This window comes from Meriones unguiculatus, chromosome 2, assembly GCF_030254825.1.
Source record: "Meriones unguiculatus strain TT.TT164.6M chromosome 2, Bangor_MerUng_6.1, whole genome shotgun sequence".
NCBI lineage: Eukaryota > Metazoa > Chordata > Mammalia > Rodentia > Muridae > Meriones > Meriones unguiculatus.
The window spans coordinates 169737726-169758285 of NC_083350.1; the positions used below are offsets into that span (position 1 = coordinate 169737726).

The 20560-nt window shown below is 42.0% G+C and overlaps 1 protein-coding gene across 2 annotated transcripts in view; it reads left to right on the top strand.

The window, feature by feature from the left end:
- Positions 1 to 5778: 5778 nt before the first annotated feature.
- Positions 5779 to 20560, top strand: part of Gmps (guanine monophosphate synthase) — a 39512-nt gene continuing 24730 nt past the window's right edge. Inside the window, exons 1-5 of one of the 2 annotated variants that reach the window (XM_060378388.1) lie at positions 5779 to 6003; positions 13032 to 13213; positions 15577 to 15691; positions 17900 to 17997; positions 20452 to 20555. In XM_060378388.1, the coding sequence (XP_060234371.1) occupies positions 5977 to 6003; positions 13032 to 13213; positions 15577 to 15691; positions 17900 to 17997; positions 20452 to 20555 (526 nt within the window). In that variant the 5' untranslated portion in view covers positions 5779 to 5976. The other variant, XM_060378389.1, reaches the window with a different exon arrangement.

Here is a 20560-nt window from a genome sequence, read left to right on the forward strand (position 1 = left end):
TGTACCCTTGAACTGTAGGTAAAATAAATCCTCTCACTCTTAAGTTGCTTTTGTAGGGGTATTTTATCACAGCAACAGGTAATAAAGTTATATCTATGTATATTAATGAGTCAATTCTGCGTAATTTTGAGGGAAATTGTGAACCTGTGAGATAGATGCTATAGACTTCCAAAATTCAGTTATGGAGCCCAGCATGCCGGCTCATGCCTGTCATCCCATAACATGTTCCAGATCACCCTTGGCTACCAAGTGAGACCCAGTCTCGAAAAAGATGAGTACAGTTATAAGACAGGCATAGAGTAGCTGTCCCATATCTATAGAAATGGGAGAGACAAGGCAAATGATATGAAATCTTAGGGCTTGACAATGATCCTTGTTCTGTGGAGAGACACCGTGCCCATGGTAACTCTTACAAAAGAAAGCATTTAATTGAGGAAGCTTACAGGTTCAAAGATTTAGTTCATTGTCATCGTGGTGTGAAGCATGGTAGCGCACAGGCAGACAAGGTGCTGGAGAAGGCACTGAGAGTTCCAGATCAGGTTCTACAAGCAGAAGCAAGAGAGAGACTCTGGGCTTGGAATGGGCTTTTCAAAACCTCAAAGCCTAACCCCAGTGACACTCTTCCTTCAACAAGGCCACACCTCCTAATCCTTTCAAATAGTGCCATTCCTTGGTGACCAAGTATTCAAATCTATGAGCCTGTTGGGGCCATTATCATTCAAACCACCAAAATCCTCTTGGCCTTTGGATTGTCTATGGCAGAGATCCTGCCCTTGCAGATGTGCGTACTGGAGACTTTCCTCCAGTGTTTTGCCAGGTAGCCAAGTCCCCACAGCTTTTGTGGTTGAGGCTGGTCTGCAGCATACAACTGTCTGGTATGTTTGTGTTTGCTTGTCTGGGTGTGTACTCAATGTGTGCAGATGCCTTAGAGGCCGGAGGTGGCAGGAGATCCCCTGAAACTGGAATCGCAGCCAATTGAATCAATGTGGTGTGAAAACAGGTCCTCCGAAAGAGTAGCATATGTTCTTATGCTCAGTCATCTCTCCTGCACACCTATGAGTGACAGATAGATGGCTGTCTTGCAGAACTACTGGCCTCTTGCTCATAACTGTCATTGTCTAGGGAATTCTTGGTGGATGGGACCTGTATCCACTGAGAGGGATGGTGTCTCTGTGTACTGCTCAGCCTGTACCAGCCTCTTTATATTTGCAGTTTTCTTGTGGCTGGCCTACTTGCTTTGAACAACTGTCTCCTTAGGCCCTCCCTTACTCACAGGCCAAATCAAGGTCCTCAGACTTATGGATGTTCTCTGATATCAGGACTTTAGATATCTCAGCTTTTAAATAATACATTCTCTTAAGTGAAATAGCATGACAAAATGCCATTTCTCTGACCTATCTATAGGAGAGATCACTGTCTTATTAAATCCTCAGCTGAGTCTGAGACTTTATGAGGGTGGTATGTGGGCTTGTCTTGAGGGAGGCCTGCACAGCTTTCATTTGGCTAGCCTCTTCATTGCTTTGGAGAGCAGCTTCCCAGTCTCCTCTCTGGCCAGGGACCTGTTTGGCCACACTCAGCTTGCTTCTCTCCTTGTGCAGTGTTATCTCTATTTCTTGTATTTTTTTTTCACTTCCTTCAAGGATTTCTATACTTTTTCTCTCTGGGATAAAGTATTTTTTTTTTCTTATTCTGATTATTTCACCAACTAACATGGAGGCAGCTTCTAGGCTACCATGTCAATAGAAGTCTGTATGGGAAAGGGACACTGAGATGCAGTCTATCTGTGCAGCCCTGGCTGGCCTGAAAATCACTATATTGACCAGATGTTTGCATTGCAGTGATCACCTCTGCCTCTGCTTTCTAAGTAGCAGGATTACAGGTTTGTACCAGTTTGCTTGGCTTCTGAAATATAACCTGTACTTTGGTCATATCACCGCAGATTTCTTGTTTAGTAGGTTTGACCATTATCTGATTGAATTTCTTGTTGATATTATTGCTGTTTGAGACAGCATCTAAATATTGTGACCCAGGCTGGTCTGGACCTCACTATGTAGCCTAGGCTGGTCTGGAAACTCCGGACAACTTTGCCGCAGTCTCTTGAGTGCTGGTAATCTAGGTATGGGTCACCATGATCATGGGTATGATCCTATATTTAACTTTCTAGTCATCCTTTGCCTAACCAGAATAAATCCCAAGGATCAGTTTGATCAATTTAGTTAACCACACAGCTTCTACCAAAATATTGATTACTCCACTTTGTTTTTGTTTTGATCACTGAAATGTTTGATATGATAGGACTCCCTTGGCCATCCTGTAAATAACCAAACACAATTGAGTTAGCTTGGATTATTTTAAACAGCACACTGGAATCTATTAACTTCATATCATCAGGATGATTATGTTTCAGTTTAGAATGAATCTGAGATGAAATGTTTAAAAGAAAAATGTATGTTGCCCCCCTACCCCCCGGCTCTTTATTAACTACTAGAAATCCTAATAAGGTTATATTTAGTTTACTGGAGGATTTTATAAAAAAGATATTGTGTGTCCTATGGTTCCCTAAAGGCACTAGGCTTAGAGAAGCAAAGGTCATTGAGATTTTAGATAGCAAGAAGTTGCAGCTGTGGTTTACAGAGTATTTTTCAAAAGCACAAGAGTGATTTACTGCCAGGCTTGTGGCTTCTGGTTCTTTTTCCTGGGTTCCATTTTCATAAATTAAGTCCACCATCTAGTGGCTGCTTCCTGTAATTTGATGTTTGTGGATTTCTTATCAGTCCACTGTCATCTGAACTATATCATAATACATTACTTGGACTTTTAAACTTTAGTTTATCAGGGCAGTATCAGTTATTGAGAGTATCTCAGATAAAAGAGGAGGTTTGGGAAGATGACATTTCCGTTTGAGGAAAAGCATCTAGCCCTGAAGCAGTCCCTAGGGAAAGTAGGGTCATGCTGCTCCTTTTGAGGCAATTCTTTTGTGGCATCTTGATTGAATGAGGCACTCTGAAAGGAAAAAGTCCTTACTGAGATTACATCAACATTTAAAAACACCATGATATTACATAAAATGTGAGTGCTGAGTTGGAGAGATGATTGCTCAGTGGTTAAAAATCTTTTTTCTTTCTTTTTTTTTCATTTTTGGTTTTTCAAGAACGGGTTTCTCTGTGTAGTCTTGGCTGAGATGGATTCGCTTTGTAGACCAGGTTGGCCTTGAAACTCACAGAGATCTGCCTGCCTGGGATTAAAGCCATGCACCACTAAGCCTGGTTTAATAGTTCCAGTCTTATGCTGAGGACCTAGAGGATTCCTGGAGGGCCACTATCCTTCAGTCTACGTTAGAAGGTTGAAAAACTGTGCTCATCAGTGAAGAAGAATATTAGCAGCAGCAACAGGGCAAGACAGAAAGACAACCAGCAGTCAAATAATCAAAAAAGCAAACTTTTCTCTTTGAGCCTCCGTTTATCTCGGTGTCATGGGAACATGGTGCTAACATGTAAACTGATCAAGACAATCTATTACACTTGTGCCCGGTGGCTTATCTCTTAGTTGATTCCAGAGAGCCAAGATTAACTATCATCCCCTAACAGGAATCTAAAGCTCAAAAAAGAGATCTCAAGAGCCTTTGAACATTTTTCTTTCATTTACTTCCTTTTCTTAGTTTTGTAGGCCAGATTATCTTGGAACTCACTGTGTAGCCTAGGTTGGCCTCCAACTGCCATGGATGCCTGAGAAAGTGTAGGGCTTCTTCATTCACATTATCCATTCTTTTTTGTTGACAGTTTTAGAAGTTCTTATTTCTGTGTGTGTGTGTGTGTGTGTGTGTGGTGTTCTGTGTGCACACGTGTTTATAGGCACAGAGGCCATGGGCGAATGTTGGGTGTTCTGCTCTATCAACCTCCACCTTATTGTCTTGAACACAAGTTCTCTCACTGAGTCTGAAGCTAGGCTGGTTGCCAGTAAGCCATGTGCTTCTTTTATCTCTGCCCTCCACATTTTTGGATTTATAGGTGAATGTGGCCACACCTGGATTTGATGTGAATGCTGGGAATTGAACTCACATCCTTATGATTGGTTTGTTCTTACCCGCTGAGTCATCTCTTCCTCCCCCCCCCCCAAGGTTTCCCTGTATAGCCCTGGCTGTCCTGGAACTTAGATGTGTGTGCCTTGGCCTCCCAAGTACTGTGTTCAAAGGTGGTGGCTGGCTACCATCCATTCTTAAAACAACAACAACAAACAGATAAGCAAGTAAATAGAAAGTAATTTCTTCAGTAAGGTAGGCTGTATGAGAAATTACAGCTTATTGTGAAAAACTGAGGTGGTGGTATATGCTTTTAATCCCAGCCCTTGGGAGGCAGAGGCAGGTGGATCCAAATTCAAGGTCAGCCTGGTCTGCAGAGCAAGACCTATCTGGAAGAGTAAAACAAAAAAGCCTGAGCCACACTGATTGTAACACTATGAATCCGTTATTTGTTTGTTTGTTTGTTTTTGTTTTGAGACAGGGTTTCTCTGTGTAGCCCAGGCTGTCTTGGAACTTGTTCTGTAGATCAGGCTGGCCTAGAACTCACAGAGATCCACCTGTCTCTACACCCCACGCCCAAACCCAGTCGAAATGTATTTTGCAGCTTACAAAGATTTGAGGTTGACGTGGTATATAGCCAATACTTAATGGCAGTTATCATATCCCATTCTGTTGCCCTGCCTGGGGGTTTTGGGTGGTGGTGGGTGGATGTTTATGTAAGTTGAGCTGTTCTATCAGTTAACTACACTCTGGATTGTTCATACAGACCCACCAAGATAACCCAGTATCATGGCATTGGAAAATTCAACTCATTTTTTCAACTAACCCCCTACTCCCCCCCTCCCCCCAAAAAAAATAGGACTGCCTGAGTGGCAAATTATTTTATTGCGTCTTAGTTTTCTGGTTTGTAAAAGATGTGTGAGAACAGTCCTCCTCCACTATTCTCAAGCTCAGGACACCCTTAAAATAAGTTCTGGCGGTTCTAGTTTGCCTGTCACTCCCCAATACCTGAACTACAGTCTCACAGCAGAGCAAATGTTATGTTTTATAATAGATGGATAATTGTTTAAAGAAGTGACTATTCAAAGTCGTTTTGTTTTGTTGAGACAAGGTCTTGGAGCCTTAAAGTCGTGGCAATTCTCTTGCCTCAGCTTCCTTGATGCGGATATTCAGGAGTAAACCAGGAAGCTTTGCTACAGATTCTGTTATTGTTTTTCTCCCAACCCAGATTCAGTCTTTCAGATAACCAGTCTCAAAGTAATACTTGCCCTGATGGCTGCCAAGAAGCTACCTGGAGGCACTACAGTTCCTTTTCTGAAAACAGTCCTTTGAAAGCAGTTTGCTACACTGAGCTCCAGGATCAGCCTGCTGGAGCTGCCAATCAACGCAGCTCTCAACCCCACTTTTTTGTTTGTTTTTTTGAAATCCCACAGACTTGATGAACCTAAACCTTGACTCTCCATCCCGCAAGTGGATCCCCGCTACCCCAGAGGGTCCCCGAGGCTTGCTCCCTTGTGCCTCCAGCCTTTAGCTGCCACAGAAGTCAGCTGTCCCTCCAGCGCAAGGGGCCTCCTCCGACTGCTTTTTTTTGGGGGGGGACGGGGGGAGTTGGCCTTGGGGGAGAGACAATTCCAGCGCGTGGGCTCCTCCCCTCGGTAAGGCGACCCTGGCCTCAGCTGCGCGGTTAATGCTTTCCTTTCCGGTAGGCTGGGGCCTCCCTTCCCGGACCTACGGCGAGGGCGAGGCTTGCGCGGCCCCGCCTCTGAGGGCGGGCCGGTTGGAGGCGGCCGGGCGGAAGCTGGAGGCGGGAGCGGAGCGCCGCTTCTGTGCCCCCGGCCTGCGGCCACGTTCTGAGCTGCTGCCGTGCTGCACACTTGCCACCGTCAGCCGGTCCCGGCGCTGTGCTGCTCTCCCATCCAGGCCTCGCTAGCGGTCTCCGCCTCCGGCGCCGATCCCCGATGGCCCTGTGCAACGGAGATTCCAAGGTCAGTGTGTGCTTGCGGCCCCTGCCGCCCTCCGGCAGCGTGAGCAAGGCCTTGGGGGTCCGACCGCGTCCCTCCGCCGGGGCACTGACGCTCGGCGAGACCCAGCCCGGCCTGCGGCGCGGCTTTCCGGTATCCGAGGCGCTTTGTTGGCTTTGCTGGTTTGTAGATCTGAGTGGCGGCAGCGGCCCCCGGGCCGAGGACGCCGAGTTCCAGCGCAGAGGCTACCTGGCCGTGGGCCGCGATTTTTAGGGGCACCGACGCCCTTCAGCCGCAGGGGTCGGAGCCTCGCGTGCGGCGGTCGCACCGAGCAGGCCTTTGGTGTTTTCACCTGGTCGGTGAGGGCCTCTGTCTCCCCGCGGCCGAGGGGCCCTGAAGAACACGCCGACCGCAGCCTCTGTTGCTGCTCTCAGGTGTGCTCTGTATCGGTTCTCCCGCCGTCCTCGGAGGGGAAGAGTGTGGCCAGGTTCTGCTCCTCAACACCCTGCCTCACGATTTACGTGCTAGTTTTGGGGGATGCGTTTTCCTGCCTTTGGGGTCTCTTCCTGGGAGCCGAGGTCTGCTGGAAAAAGTTGGCTGGCTGCGTAAGCCACGACACGAGAGCGTTGGGCCGTTGAGGCGCTTCTTGACGCCTTCAACTCCCAGCCTTAGACCTTTCTTTCTCGTCGGGCCTCAGAATTGGCCCCCTTTCCCTTCCGAGTTAAAGTCGTCTTTTCCCTGGAGATCTTTATGACTTACACAAATTCAGTTGTCGGCGGGAAACTGCAGTGCCGAAATGTCATTTACTTTAGCGAGGTGTGTATCACCCGGTGCATTGTTGTGGCCTAGCTTTAGGAAACTGGCTAAATTATTACTCTTTCGGTGTCTGGAACTCCAAACCGTACAGCCAGGCATAATTTCAGCACTTACAGACATGGAGCTTAAGGGTCTCAAGTTGGTGAATGGCTGTTTAGTACTTGTCATTCAGAACCAGTATTGAACAAATGAATATTGTGAGGTAGCACCTGTGTTCCCAAACCTAGGCACCTGTCGCGCTCTGAAGAATAATCTCACCACACACTTCTGTACACTTGTTTTTAATTTTGAATCTTATAACTCACTGATTCATCTTGATGGATGAGTCCGATGCGGTGTTAGAACACACTGCGAGTGAGAAAAGTGTTTTCACAAAATTAAGCCACACCAGAAAGTTACAATTCCAGCTTTCAAATTATCTCAGAGAGCATGAGCATAGTTTTTTTAAGATGAGAAATTTGATCATTGTAATCTACTTGAGTTCAAGGAGAATTAGCTGAACTTTATTTCAAGGTCATGTAGGGGAGGTGAGCAACTCAAAGCTGTCTGTAACTCCAGTCCCAGGTGATCTAACGCCCTCATCTGGACCCTGTGAGGACTGCATGCACATGGTGAAGACATGCATGCAGGCAAAACAGCATTATGCAAAATTTAAATGAAAAAGCTTGATACAAAATAAACTAATTCTTAAACTGGGCAATTAGAATTAGCCATCACAGATGCTATTCCAGCACCTTCAAGGTGGAAACTAGAGTATCAGTCCAAGGCCTCAGTACACACGCACTCATTCACAGGCACACCTAACACGTTTATGAGTGTGCCGGCTTGTGTTTCTGGGTACCACATGTATGTGTCAGTGTGCCCATGGAGGCCAGAAAAGCACATCAGATCCTCTGGGACTGGAATTACAGACAGTTGTGAGCTGCCATGTGGATGCTAAGAAACTGAAATCTGAATCCTCTGGAAGAGCAGCCAGTGCTCATTACTGAGCCATCTCTGGCCGGCCTGTTTTTAAAACTTTTAAAAATTATGTTATTTTATGTAGATGGGTGTCTGTCTGGCTTTTTGTTACCTGGGAGATAGGAAAGTAGTTGAGAAAATTCCTCCCAGATTGCCTGTAGAGAAGTCAATAGGGCATTTTCTTGATGTGGGTAGGTGGTGCTGGGTTGTATAAGAAAACATGGGGAGCAAGCCAGCAGGCATCGTTCCTCTATGGTTCTGCTTCAGTTCCAGCCTCCATGTTCCTGCATTGCGTTCCAGCCCTGACTTCTCTGATGATGGACCACAACTATACCTTTTCCATTCCAGGTTGCTTTTGGCCGTACTTATCATTGGCCTTAAAAGACTAAGAAAGTGGTATTTTGCCTGAGTGTATGTGTAGGTGGCTGGTGCCAGTGGCGACCAGAAGAAGGTATTATACCCTTGTAATTGGAATTATGGATGGTTGTAATCCCCCATGTGGTTTCTGGGAACTGAGCCTGGAATCTTCTGGAAGAGCAGCCAGTGCTTCTGATGGCAGAGACATCTCTCCAGCCCCAGTATATATGGTTTTGGAGACAGGTTTTCACATTATAGAATAGTCTTGCTTGGAAATCATGGCATTCCTCCAGCTCCAGTCTTATGGATTAGGACTGTGAGCCGCAATGCTCAGTTTGCCTTTCATAGCATTTTAATATACTTGCAGTAAACAAAAAGAATACTATTGTAATATGGGCTTAGGTTCCAAAAAGCCTTCTAGGAACCAAGTGGGAGTGTCTTTGGAGTGGGACAGATTTTTTTTTTTTTAACTATCTGAATTTTTTTTTCTAATCCATGTACATAGATGATGATCTTTGGTTTTGTTTTCTCTAGACAGTGTTTCTTTACGTAGCCCTGGCTGTTCTGGAGCTTGCTATGTAGACCAGGTTGGCCTTGAACTCAGAGATCTGCCCGCCTTTGCCTCCTGAATGCTGGGATTAGAGGCATGCACCTTTCCCAACTGCTTTTCTTCTTTTTCCTCCTCCTCTCTCTCCCTTCTTTTCCTCCTCCTTCTCCTCCTCCTTTTCCATCTCAGTTTTTTTTTCCAGATTTTTTTTTATTAATTACACTTTATTCATTTTGTATCCCCCCATAAGCCCCTCCCACCTCCCTTCCCGATCCCAACCTCCCTCCCCTTTCTGCATGCATGCCACTCCCCAAGTCCACTGATAGGGGAGGCTCTCCTCTCCTTTCTGATCTTAGTCTATCAGTTCACATCAAAAGTGGCTGCATTGTCCTCTACTATGGCCTGGTAAAGCTGCTCCCCCCCAGAGGGAGGTGATCAAAGAGCAGGCCAATCAGTTTATGTCAGAGGCAGTCCCTCTTCACATTACTATGTAGCCCACTTGGAGACTGAGCTGCCATGGGCTACATCTGTGCAGGGGTTCTGGGTTATCTCTATGAATAGTCCTTGGTTGGAGTATGAGTCTCTGGGAAGTTGCCTGTGTTCAAATTTTCTTGTTCTGTTGCTCTCCTTGTGGAAGTTTTTTTTTTTTTTTTTTTTTTATTGATGCATTGTAATATGGTGAAGACTTTTTACTCTGGAGGGTTATGAGAAGAGAGGGTCTCATGTATTTCAGGTTTTTCCTAAATTTCTCCCACCTTCATTTCCTGAGTGCTGGAATTACAAATCTGCAGTTCTTTGGGTAATTGTTCTAGATGTCCTCCCCAAACTTTAAAAAACATGTTTGAATAATTTGCTATTTACCTACAGCAGATCTACTGATTTTTAGCACAGGTAACAACACCTGGCCACATGTGCTTAATGAAATGTTATGTTTTACTGTGTGTATATATGCAAGACCAGGCAGGTACTGTCTATTGAACTATGTCTTCCTTCTTGTTTCCCCTGCTTCTCTTTCTTTTCTTCTAGCCTCCATGCCTTGATCCTCTCCCTAATCTTAGGTCTTGCACATACTAGTCAGGTACCCTACTACCTTAGCCTAGACTTGTGATTTTGTAGCAAGCAAACTGTCTCTTAGATTTGTAACCTAGTTTTAATGATGCTGGCATAGAGTATTACTTTCTAATGCTCTGCAAGATTGATGGTGACCGTTACTCATTGTGACAGCATCTTTTGGTTTGTGGAAATAGGTGATAGTTTGGATTTTTTTTTAAATTTAAGTTTTTATTAAGAATAGATGTACTACAATTTCTGTATCCATTCTGTTGAGGGACATCTAGGTTGTTTCCAGATTCTGGTTATTACGAATAAAGCTCCTATGAACATAGTTGAGCAAATGTCCTTGTTGTATGGTAGGGCATCTTTCATATCTATGCCCAGGAGTAGTATAGCTGGTTCTTGAGGTAGCAGTATTCCCAGTTTTCTGAGAAAGCACCAGATTGATTTTCAAAGTGGTTATACAAGATTGCATTCCCACCAGCAATGGAGGAGGGTTCCCCTTTCTCCACATCCTCTCTAGCATGTGTTGTCCCTTGAGTTTCTGATCTTAGCCATTCTGATGGTTGTAAGGTGAAATCTCAGGATCATTTTAATTTGCATTTCCCAGATGACTAAGGATGTTGAACATTTCTTTAAGTGTTTCTGCCATTCAGTATTTCTTTGTTGAATTCTCTGTTTAGCTCTCTACTCCATTTTAAATTGGATTATTTGGTTTGTTGGTGTTTAATTTCTTGAGTTCTCTGTATATTCTGGATATTGGCCCCCAACAGATGTAGGGTTGGTAAAGATCTTTTCCCAGTCTGTAGGCTGTCATTTTGTTGGGAATACTATTAAACTATTAAAAACAAGGAAATCATGAAATTTGCAGGCAAATGGATGGAACTAGAAAAGATCATCCTGAGGTAACCCAGAACCAGAACTATACCATATACACATGCTATATACCCACTCACTCATAAGTGGGGATTAGCCATATAATATAGGATAAACATACAGAAATCTACAGGCACATAATCTCAGCATGTAGATTTTGGATTCAATGAGGTTGGAATTGTATTTTGTTTTTATTTTGAAACAAGGTTTCATGTAGTCCAGGATAGACTCCAGATATATATATCTGAGGATGACCTTGAAGCACTGAGCCCCTTAACCTCTATCACCTTGTGCATCACAACGTTCTGTTTATGTCAAACTGGGGATTATGCTGTATTGGAGATAAACTCAAGTTTCTGCATTCCAGGCAAGAGCTCTACCAACTAAGCCACATCCTAACCAAGCTAGGTTGGGTTTTTTTAAAAAGTCAAATAAAAGCTGTTTTCTATTAAATGTGAACATTTCTCTCAGTTTATCTGTGAGCTTATTACCCTACAGAATGTGAGATATCCTGGGTTTATTATTATTAGGCTTACCTCTAGAGTACTCTAAGTGATTTCTCCTTTCTGGTGTCTTTCTTTCCTTAGTTAGCCTCTTATTAAGAAAGAAAGAAACTAAAGTATGCATTATATTTTAATGTCCAAAGCAAAAGAATCATGTAGTGGGCTAGAGAGATGGCTCAGCTCTCAAGAGCACTTGCTGCTGTTCTAGAGGACCAAGTTCTATTCCCAGCACCCACATGGCGTCTTAAAACCAGCGGTAACTCCATTTTCAGGAGTTCTGAGGGCCTCTTCTGACCTCCTCAGGCCAGGCATGCTTGCACATGGGGGTACATGCAGGCAACACTCTCATACACCTGGAAAAAAAGTATTCAGAGTGATGTATATCATAAAGACTAGGTTACAGATTGTGCTTCCGAGAAATGTCAAAAGCTGTACCCAGAAAGGGTCACTAACATGACAGCCTAAACAAAACCTGAACAAGGAAAACACCAATAGACAGGCTAATTCATGATGCTTGCTTGTTTAGTTCCTAGGCAACTAAGGAATTCTGAAAGCAGGAGAAATAGCCTTCCTTAGATAAGAGCACACAAAATGGCCCTAAAACATATGCATACAAATTACATTGTATGGACAGGTTGTATTCATATATTAGGGGATATGTTTACTCACACACAGCCACACACACATATATATGTAACAAGAAAAAGACCTTTAATGTATAAGAGAGCAAGGGGTGGGTAGATGGGAAGGTTTGGAAGGGAAAGAGGAAATGATATAATTATAATCTTAAAAATAAATTCTTAAAAAAGACAGGTCCCCCAGGTGTGGTGCTGGGATTATAGGTGTGGCACATCTATAATCACAGTACTCAGGGAGGCAGAGGCAGGAGATCATTCTGAGTTCGAGGCTAGCTTGGTCTACAAAATGAGTCTAGGATAGCCAAGGCTACACAGAGAGACCCTTTCTTAGGGACTTATTGTCCAGAGGAGGCACAAGTAACATGAATGCTGGCATACCAGGCAGGAATCAGAACTTCCAGCAGAACAGGATTGTTTGCGTGTCCCACTGCTTGACGGTGTCTATAAAGCACATTAGTAGGAGTGACCACAACAGTTACAAGAGCAGCTTGTACTCACATGTTCAGGTGTCATGTGTGAGTGTATACGAACATCGTAAAAGAACTTCTGAGTCCGTAGTTTAGAGATGCAGCATAAATTTAACTGCTTGGATTTTTAAAAAATTTTTAAAAATTTATTACAATTTATTCACTTTGTATCCCAGCTGTAGCCCCCTCCCTCGTCCCCTCCCAATCCTGCCCTTTCTCCCTCTTCTCCTCCTATGCCCCTCCCCAATCTACTGATTGGGGAGGTCCTCCTCCCCTTTCCTCTGACCCTCGCCTATCAGGTCTCATCAGGATTGGCTGCATTGTCTTCCTCTGTGGCCTGGTAAGGCTGTTCCTCTCGAGAAGGTGATCAAAGAGTCAGCCACTGGGTTCATGTCAGAGACAGTCCCTGCTCACATTTCTAGAGAACCCACTTGGACACTGAGCTGCCATGGGCTATGTCTGTGCTGGGGTTCTAGGTTATCTCCATGCATGGTCCTTGGTTGGAGTATCAGTCTCAGAAAAGATCCCTGTGCCCAGATATTTTGGTTCTGTTGCTCTTTTTGTGGAGCTCCAGTCCCCTCTATGGTCTTCTATTTTTTAAAAAAGTGTAAGTGAAAACTTTTTTTGTGTGTGTGTGGAGACACTGTGTGCCACAGCATGCATGTGGAGGACAGAGGACAGCTTACAGAAATTGCTTCTCTCTTCTGCTGTGTAGGCCTCAGGGATCAAACTCACATCTTTAGGATTGGCTACACCTCTTTTCCTGATTACCATCTCATTAGCTCTGAGTAATGCAGACTTTGTAAATAAGAACTTCTGTTTGTTTTGCTTGTAGCCAGAGAATGCTGGAGGAGATCTTAAGGATGGCTGTTACCACTACGAAGGAGCTGTTGTCATTCTGGATGCTGGGGCTCAGTATGGCAAAGTCATTGACCGAAGAGTGCGGGAGCTTTTTGTGCAGTCGGAAATCTTCCCCTTGGAAACACCAGCCTTTGCCATAAAGGAACAAGGATTTCGGTAGCTTTTGACTGATATGTCCTCTATTAGAATGAGTATAGATTTTGGGATATTTTATGATTAGTTTACTTGGGCATTGAATTTTTCTACTTAAACCTAACATAGTTTTTTAAAACAAATTTCCTATATCTCTGATTTGGAATTTAGAAGGAATAATTTATACTCTCAGTCAGAAAGATTATGTTGATGTTTTGATTTTTTGTTTGTTATGATGATGCCGGGGCTGTTATCTTGATTTTTGTTACACTGCTAACCACCTTGTTTAAATAGTTTATATCGTATATGATTTGTGGGTCAGAGTTAAATGTGCTTATAGTGATCATTTGTTCATTGGTTTTAATTGCACTTAATCAAAGGAAAAATGTACAAATAGTTGGGTAGAGTAGCTGAAAGGGAAGAAGTACTTATTTATACGTCCCTTTTTGTTTCCAACCTTGAAAAATTAGTTGCTAAAAGAAAAAAAAAAAATCCCAAATCAAATAAGGTTAATTCCAGTAACTCATCTTCCTACCAGTCAAAACAGCCAAGTTATGTGAGACTTTTTGGTTCAACATAATGTTCTGCCTTTTCCTATGGATTGGTGCTTAATAGGTTTTTTTTTTTTCCCTCAGAAGTGACTGCAGTGGCCATCCTTAATTGAGTCTCAGACTTTTACACTAGGTGAATGAAAGTAAAGAAATAAGAAAGGACATCTGTCATGGTGGTTCATGCCTTTAATCCCAGCACTTGGGAGGCAGAGGCAGGAGGATCTCTGTGAGTTCAAGGCTAGCCTGGTCTACAAAGCAAGTCCAGGACAGCTAGGACTGTTACACAGAGAAACCCTGTCTTGAATGCCCCCTCCAAACAAAAAAGGAAGGACATGACTGCTCCGGGGAGGACAAAGTTTATCGTGGATAAAGGGGAGAGCATAGCCAGAGGCAGGGACATGGGAGAGTCTAGAATGAACATGACCTTGAGCTAGGTCTTATGGAGAGAGGGAAGGGGAGAGAGCTGCCCACCTAGAGATGCAATCTTGGAAAAAAGATTAAGGGTTAGACCAAAAGGGCAGGTAACCAAAATGGTTGGATTATGTAGAGAAGGGCTGGGCTGGAGATGTGTAGGGTAGGGGTTGGAATATGTCAGCCATCACATGTAACAGGTGGGGCCTGAGGACTCGGGGAGGCCTGCAAACTTGGTGGCCAGTGTCCACCTTGATATGTTATTGTTCCCAGATACGTTATTGTGCACAGTTGTCTGGAGTTTCAGACCTAACACTAGGTGTGCTGTCTTTCTCCTCCAATATGTTTTATTTTTAAAAATTGTAGTGTGTGTGTGTGTGTGTGTGTGTGTGCATGTATGTGTATGTATGTATATATATATATACGTGTGAGCTTGAAGAATTTAGACAGTTTGTAGGAATTGGTTCTCACCTTCTGCCACTTGAATTTCAGGGATCAAACTCATGTCATCATCAGGCTTGGTAGCAAGTGCTGCCATGTCACTGGCCACATGTATATTTCCATATTTCCCTTTTTCTTTCAAAACAAAACACAGACTCTTGCTTTGTAGCTCTCTTTGGCTGTCGCTGAATTTATTATTGTAGTTCCATCCTGGCCACAGATTTGTGGTGATTTTCTTGGATCAACCTCCTTCCAGAATTAGTCAGAGGCATGCACTATAAAGGCCTAGCTTTGTGGTTTGTTGTTTTTTCTTTTCCTTTCTTTTTTTGAGATAAGGTCTTTATATAGTTTAGACTGGCCTTGAACTTGGTATGTAACCTGAGGATAAGGTTGAACTGACTTTTCTGCCTTAAGTGCTAAGATTGCAGGTGTGTGCCATCATATGTAGTCTGTGTGGTGCTGGAAATCGGGCCCAGGGCTCTGAATGCTAGGTAAGTACTGACCAGCTGAGCCACATGCCCAGCTTCGTGGCTGTCTTTCCGCCCATTCTTCTCTTTCTCCCTCCCTCCCTCCCCTTTACAAGGTCTCACTCCTTATTCCTAGTATCCTAGAACTAAATATAGTCCAGGTGGCCCCAGAAAGATATTCCTGTCTTGGCTCTACTTGTCCTGAAATGAAAGGGTTTTGCCCCCTAGGCCCAGCTTTAAAAAAGAAAAAAGTGAGGAAGAAAGAATGTTTTGTTGTAAATTGTGACTTAGCTGAGTTAGATGACAGTATTGATCTAACCTTAGGACTGGGCATATAGAGTAAAATGAGACAGATAATCTTCCGAGTGTGTTGAATGTGGAAAACAACTTAGTATTGAAAGATCTGTGTTTGTACTTGTATTTTTCTTCAATCTTTATGTATGTTACGGTACCATATATTGTTATATTTAAAGAGTAGCAGTCACATTATTTACTGACTCTTTTAATCAATCCACAGGGCTATTATCATATCTGGAGGACCTAATTCTGTGTATGCAGAGGATGCTCCCTGGTTTGATCCAGCAATATTTACCATTGGCAAGCCTGTTCTAGGAATTTGCTATGGCATGCAGGTATAGCTACAAATTGAGTTTGAGAGTTGACTTAATGTTTTATTTTTGTGATTTAAACACTGTCTATTTAAGATAGTCTGGCCATGTTACTACTGAGTTTTAATTGCTATCCTATGATGGAGCTGGCCCTATAGGGCAACCTGTTCATAAATAAACTAGGTCACTCTACTTAACAAACTCCCATTTATTCAGTTATCCATCCATATATCTATTTAATTATTTGAGACAAGGCCTCACAATGTAGCACTGGCCAGCCTAAAACATGTTATGTAAGTTAAATTAGGCTAGCCTTACACTCACAGATCTCCTCCTGCCTATGCCTCCCCAGTGCTGGGATTAAAGATATGTGCCTCTGTGCCCAACACTGTCCACTTTTAAACAGTGAGAGTTCCTGTTGTTTCTCTTGGCCACTTTTATTGTGGCCATTTTAGCTATTTGCCAGACAAGTATTCAATGTCATTGAATATGATGATAGATAATGTTAAGCCAAAAATGCTAAAATCTCACTTACCAAAAAAACAGTTTCATTAAACAAGATATAAGGGAATAGAAACACAAACCATAAATGTTTTTAAAAGTTCTCTTTTATGCTACAAGCCAACATTTAAACATTGTGTTACTTGATTGGATCATCTGGAAAGAGCTAGAAAGTTTCTGAATAATGTATTACCAGTAGTTGCATATTAGCATATTTTATGTGCCTACTGTGTCCTTCCCTTCTCTTTTCCCTTCCCTCTCCTCTTCTCCCTCTTCTCCCTTTCTCTCTCTCTCTTTTCTTGCTTAGATACAGAACTTTTTGCTACATAGTCCAAACTACCCACAAATGGGTAATCCTATTGAAAGCCCATTGAATACTATAACATTTTCACTTAAAAAAAAAAAATCTTCCTCTCACCACTCCTCCCCCATATCAGTCAGCGTTCTCTAGAGGAACAAAATATACATATATACATATATATGGAATTTATTAGAGTGGCTTAGAGGCTGTGGCCCAGGAAGTCTAACATTGACTATCTCCTGATGGAACATCTGAGGATCCAGTAGTTTTCGGTCCATGAGGTTGATATCTCACCAGAACTTCAGTATACGTCAGAATCCCAAAGAAGTAGGCGCTAATGCCAGTGAATCAAGAGCAGAGGTCAGCAGGCAAAGGCAAAAATTCCTTTCTCTTGTCCTGGCTGCCAGGAGAAAGTGTGGTCCAGATTGTGGGGACACAATCTAGATTTAAAGGCAGATCTTCCTGTGTATAATGAGCCAGTTAACTAAAAGTTCATTACAGGTGTGCCCAACAACTCAGTCTTTAGTTAATTTTAGTTGTAGTCAAGTTGACAATCAAGAATAGCCATCATACCCCTCCCTGGTTTGCTTTTAAACTCAAGAATATATATACATATATATAGAAAATAATTATATATGTTATATAAATTATATGTAAATCTTAAGATTTAACAACTTGCTTTGTAGATCAGGCTGGCCTTGAACTCAGGGATCTGCCTGCCTCTGCCTCTCCAGTGCTGGGATTAAAGGCATACACCGCTATGGTCACATGCTGTTTGTATAAACAGGAGAATTTCATTGCACTGCCTTTATCTAACGTCTGCCTTAGCCTCTCATCTTTTTTGTTATTCTCTAATTCAACCATTCAACTTGTATAATTATCAAAGTGGATCATATATTTTTCCTTCATGTTCTTTAGGCATCTTTATATAATAATTTCTGTGTTGGTGCTACAGTTCTTATCTATTATGGCTTTTAAATCTAAAAGTACCTTTGTAGCTGGTTCTAAATTAAATTCTGACTTAAGTATTAAAGAAATTTCTCTCTCTTTTCTCTTTTTGTTGGTTTTTCGAGACAGGGTTTCTCTTTGTGGCCTTGGCTGCCCTGGATTCACTTTGTAGACCAGACTGGTCTTGAACTGCCTCTGCCTCCCTGATTGCTGGGATTACAGGCATGTGCCACCACGCCTGGGTGAATTTTCTTTTTTTAATGTGAATTAAAGGTATATGAAATAGAAAGTGTGTCAATGTTCCTAGTCGAGTTTTGATACAAGTGCATGCCTCTTAATAATTTTATATTTAGTGATAACAATTACCTTTATTAAACATTTGTTTACTCAGGTATATTTTATACAAACAAAAACATTTTGAAAGTAAAGTTATAAAAAATTAATTTTAGCATTCATATTAACTTATTTTTTTCTTTGAACAGATGATGAATAAGGTTTTTGGAGGCACTGTGCATAAAAAAAATGTTAGAGAAGATGGCGTTTTCAGCATTAGTATAGATAATACATGCTCATTATTCAGGTATTATAAAATTACATTTATTTAATTTTGTGTTTAGTCATGTGTATGCCACAGCATGTGTGTGGCATGTATGGTGTGTGTGTGTGTGTGTGTGTGTGTGTCTGTCTTTTTAAGTCAGAGGACAACTTGTGGGAGTTTGTTCTCTCGTTTGTCAGGCTTGGTGGCAGATGCCTTCATTAGTCCCGCTAGCTATCTTGCCAATCCCATGTGTTTGTTTATATATGTATATATTAAATTTATATTTATTTTTTCTGTTTTATGTGCACATGCCATTAAGCATGTGTGGAGGTCAGAGAATAATTTTGAGAGTTGGCTCTGTACCTACCCTGTGTGGGTCCCAGGTACCAACCACTTCCCTTTCATAAGTAAATGTTTTTGCACTAGATCTCCACCCTTGCCTGCTGGGTTATGCTTATTATTTCCGGGTGTTTTGTGAACACTTAGGCAGTATGTTTTTGTTTTTTCTTTTCTTTTTTTAAATAAGATACTATCAGTATATTATTATTTTTAATTAATGTAAATATTTATGGGATTTCTTTCCAGAAGCATTTATTTGTTTGTTTGTTTTGAGACAGGGTTTCTCTCCATCCTTGGCTGTCCTTGCTTTGTAGACCAGGCTGGCCTCAAACTCATAGAGATCTCCCTGCCTCTTCCTCCCAGAGTGCTGGGATTACAGGCATGTGCCACCATGCCCAGCTCTGCTTTGATTTTAATACCGCTCACTCTTTCCTTCCTTCGTTCCTTCCTTCCTTCCTTCCTTCCTTCCTTCCTTCCTTCCTTCCTTCTTTCTCTCCCTTACTCCCTCCTTCCATCCCTCTCGCTATGTGTGTGTGTGTTAGTCCTGTGTGTATGCATTACCATTGAGATCAGAAGAGGTGTAAGATCTTCTGTAACTGAAGTTATAAGTGGTTGTGAGCCATTTAATGTGACACTGGGAACCAAATGTGGGTCCTCTCTAAGCACCCTAAACAATGAAGCCATCACTATAACCAGTCCCATACCTCTTAACTCTTAATCTGAAAAATCTTGTTCACTGATTATATAATATACTGCACTTTATATGTATCTATACTATGCATATAGCTGTAGAATAACAGAATTATTATTAAGTTCTCATTTAAAATGTTTTTATATTTATTTTATATATGTATTGCATTTGTGCGTCAGAAGACTGCTAAAGAGTTTTTTTCCTTTCACTGTTTGTGTCCCACTGATTAAACTCAGATAATAGTGAATTGTGAAATATCTGTTTTAAAGATAAAAATCTCAGAAATGAAATGTTGAAATTACTGTTTTATTATCTATTTAATATACATTTTCTTTTTTGGCCTAATTAGAGTACCAACTTCACGTACTTATTATTTTTATTTATAATAATAATATATACATATAATAAATAAATATAATAAATATATAAACATAAATATAATAATATTATTATATTCAAGTTGAAAAGCTTTTTGGGGGTATGTGGGGGTATGTGGTTTATGGTGTGTGTATGTGTGATGCACATTGTGCATATATACATAGAAGCTATAGGAAGATGTTGGACACCCTACTCTCGCTCTCTGCCTCATTCTCTTGAGCCACATTCTCTGACTGAACCTGGAGCTAACTTTGTCACCTGGAAGTACCTGTGACCTTGTTTTGTTAGCCCACAGGATTGGGGTTACAGGTCACATTGTAGCTACAACTGGCTTTTTATGTGGATACTGGGGATTTGAACTTGGATCCCCATACTTGTTTTAAGCCACTGAGCCATTAGTAGAGCCCCTAGTTACAAATTTTTATCAGTTGCCTCCTTTTTCAGATTTAATATTCTTTATTGGCTTTATTTACAGTAGTGTGTGTATGTCCGTATATAAATTCTATATAAATTACAAGTGTTACATTGCTAAGAAGCTTCTACCCCCTGACTTTTCTTATTCTATCATATTGCAAACTTGTATTTCTAAACAAAATGACTGTCTTAGTTAGGATTACTATTGCTTTGATGAAACTCTATGATCAAAGGAACTTGCATAGGATAGGATTTCTTTAGCTTTCATTCCTACATCACTGTTTATCATAAAAGGAAGTCAGGACAGCAGCTCAAGCAGGGCTGCCACCTAGAGGCAAGAGCAGATGCAGAGGCCGTGTGGAGGGTTGCTTTCTGATTTCCTCTTCATGGCTCACTCAGCCTGTTTTCTTACAGAACCCAGGACTACCAGCCCAGGGGTAGCAACACCCACCATAGGCTGGGCCCTCTTTTATCAATCACTAATTAATAAAATGTCCAACAGGCTTGCCTATAGCCCAATCTTATGGGCATTTTCTCAATTGAGGCTCCTTCCTCTCTGATGACTCTAGTTTGGATTGAGTTGTCATAAAGTTAGCCAATACAGTGGTTACAATTAATCATGGTTCTTGTTGATATGTGTGTAAATTTAAAAATCCTACCTTTTAAATGTTTAGGGGCCTGCAGAAGGAAGAAATCGTTTTACTTACACATGGAGACAGTGTAGACAAAGTAGCTGATGGATTCAAGGTTGTAGCACGTTCTGGGAACATCGTAGCAGGTAAA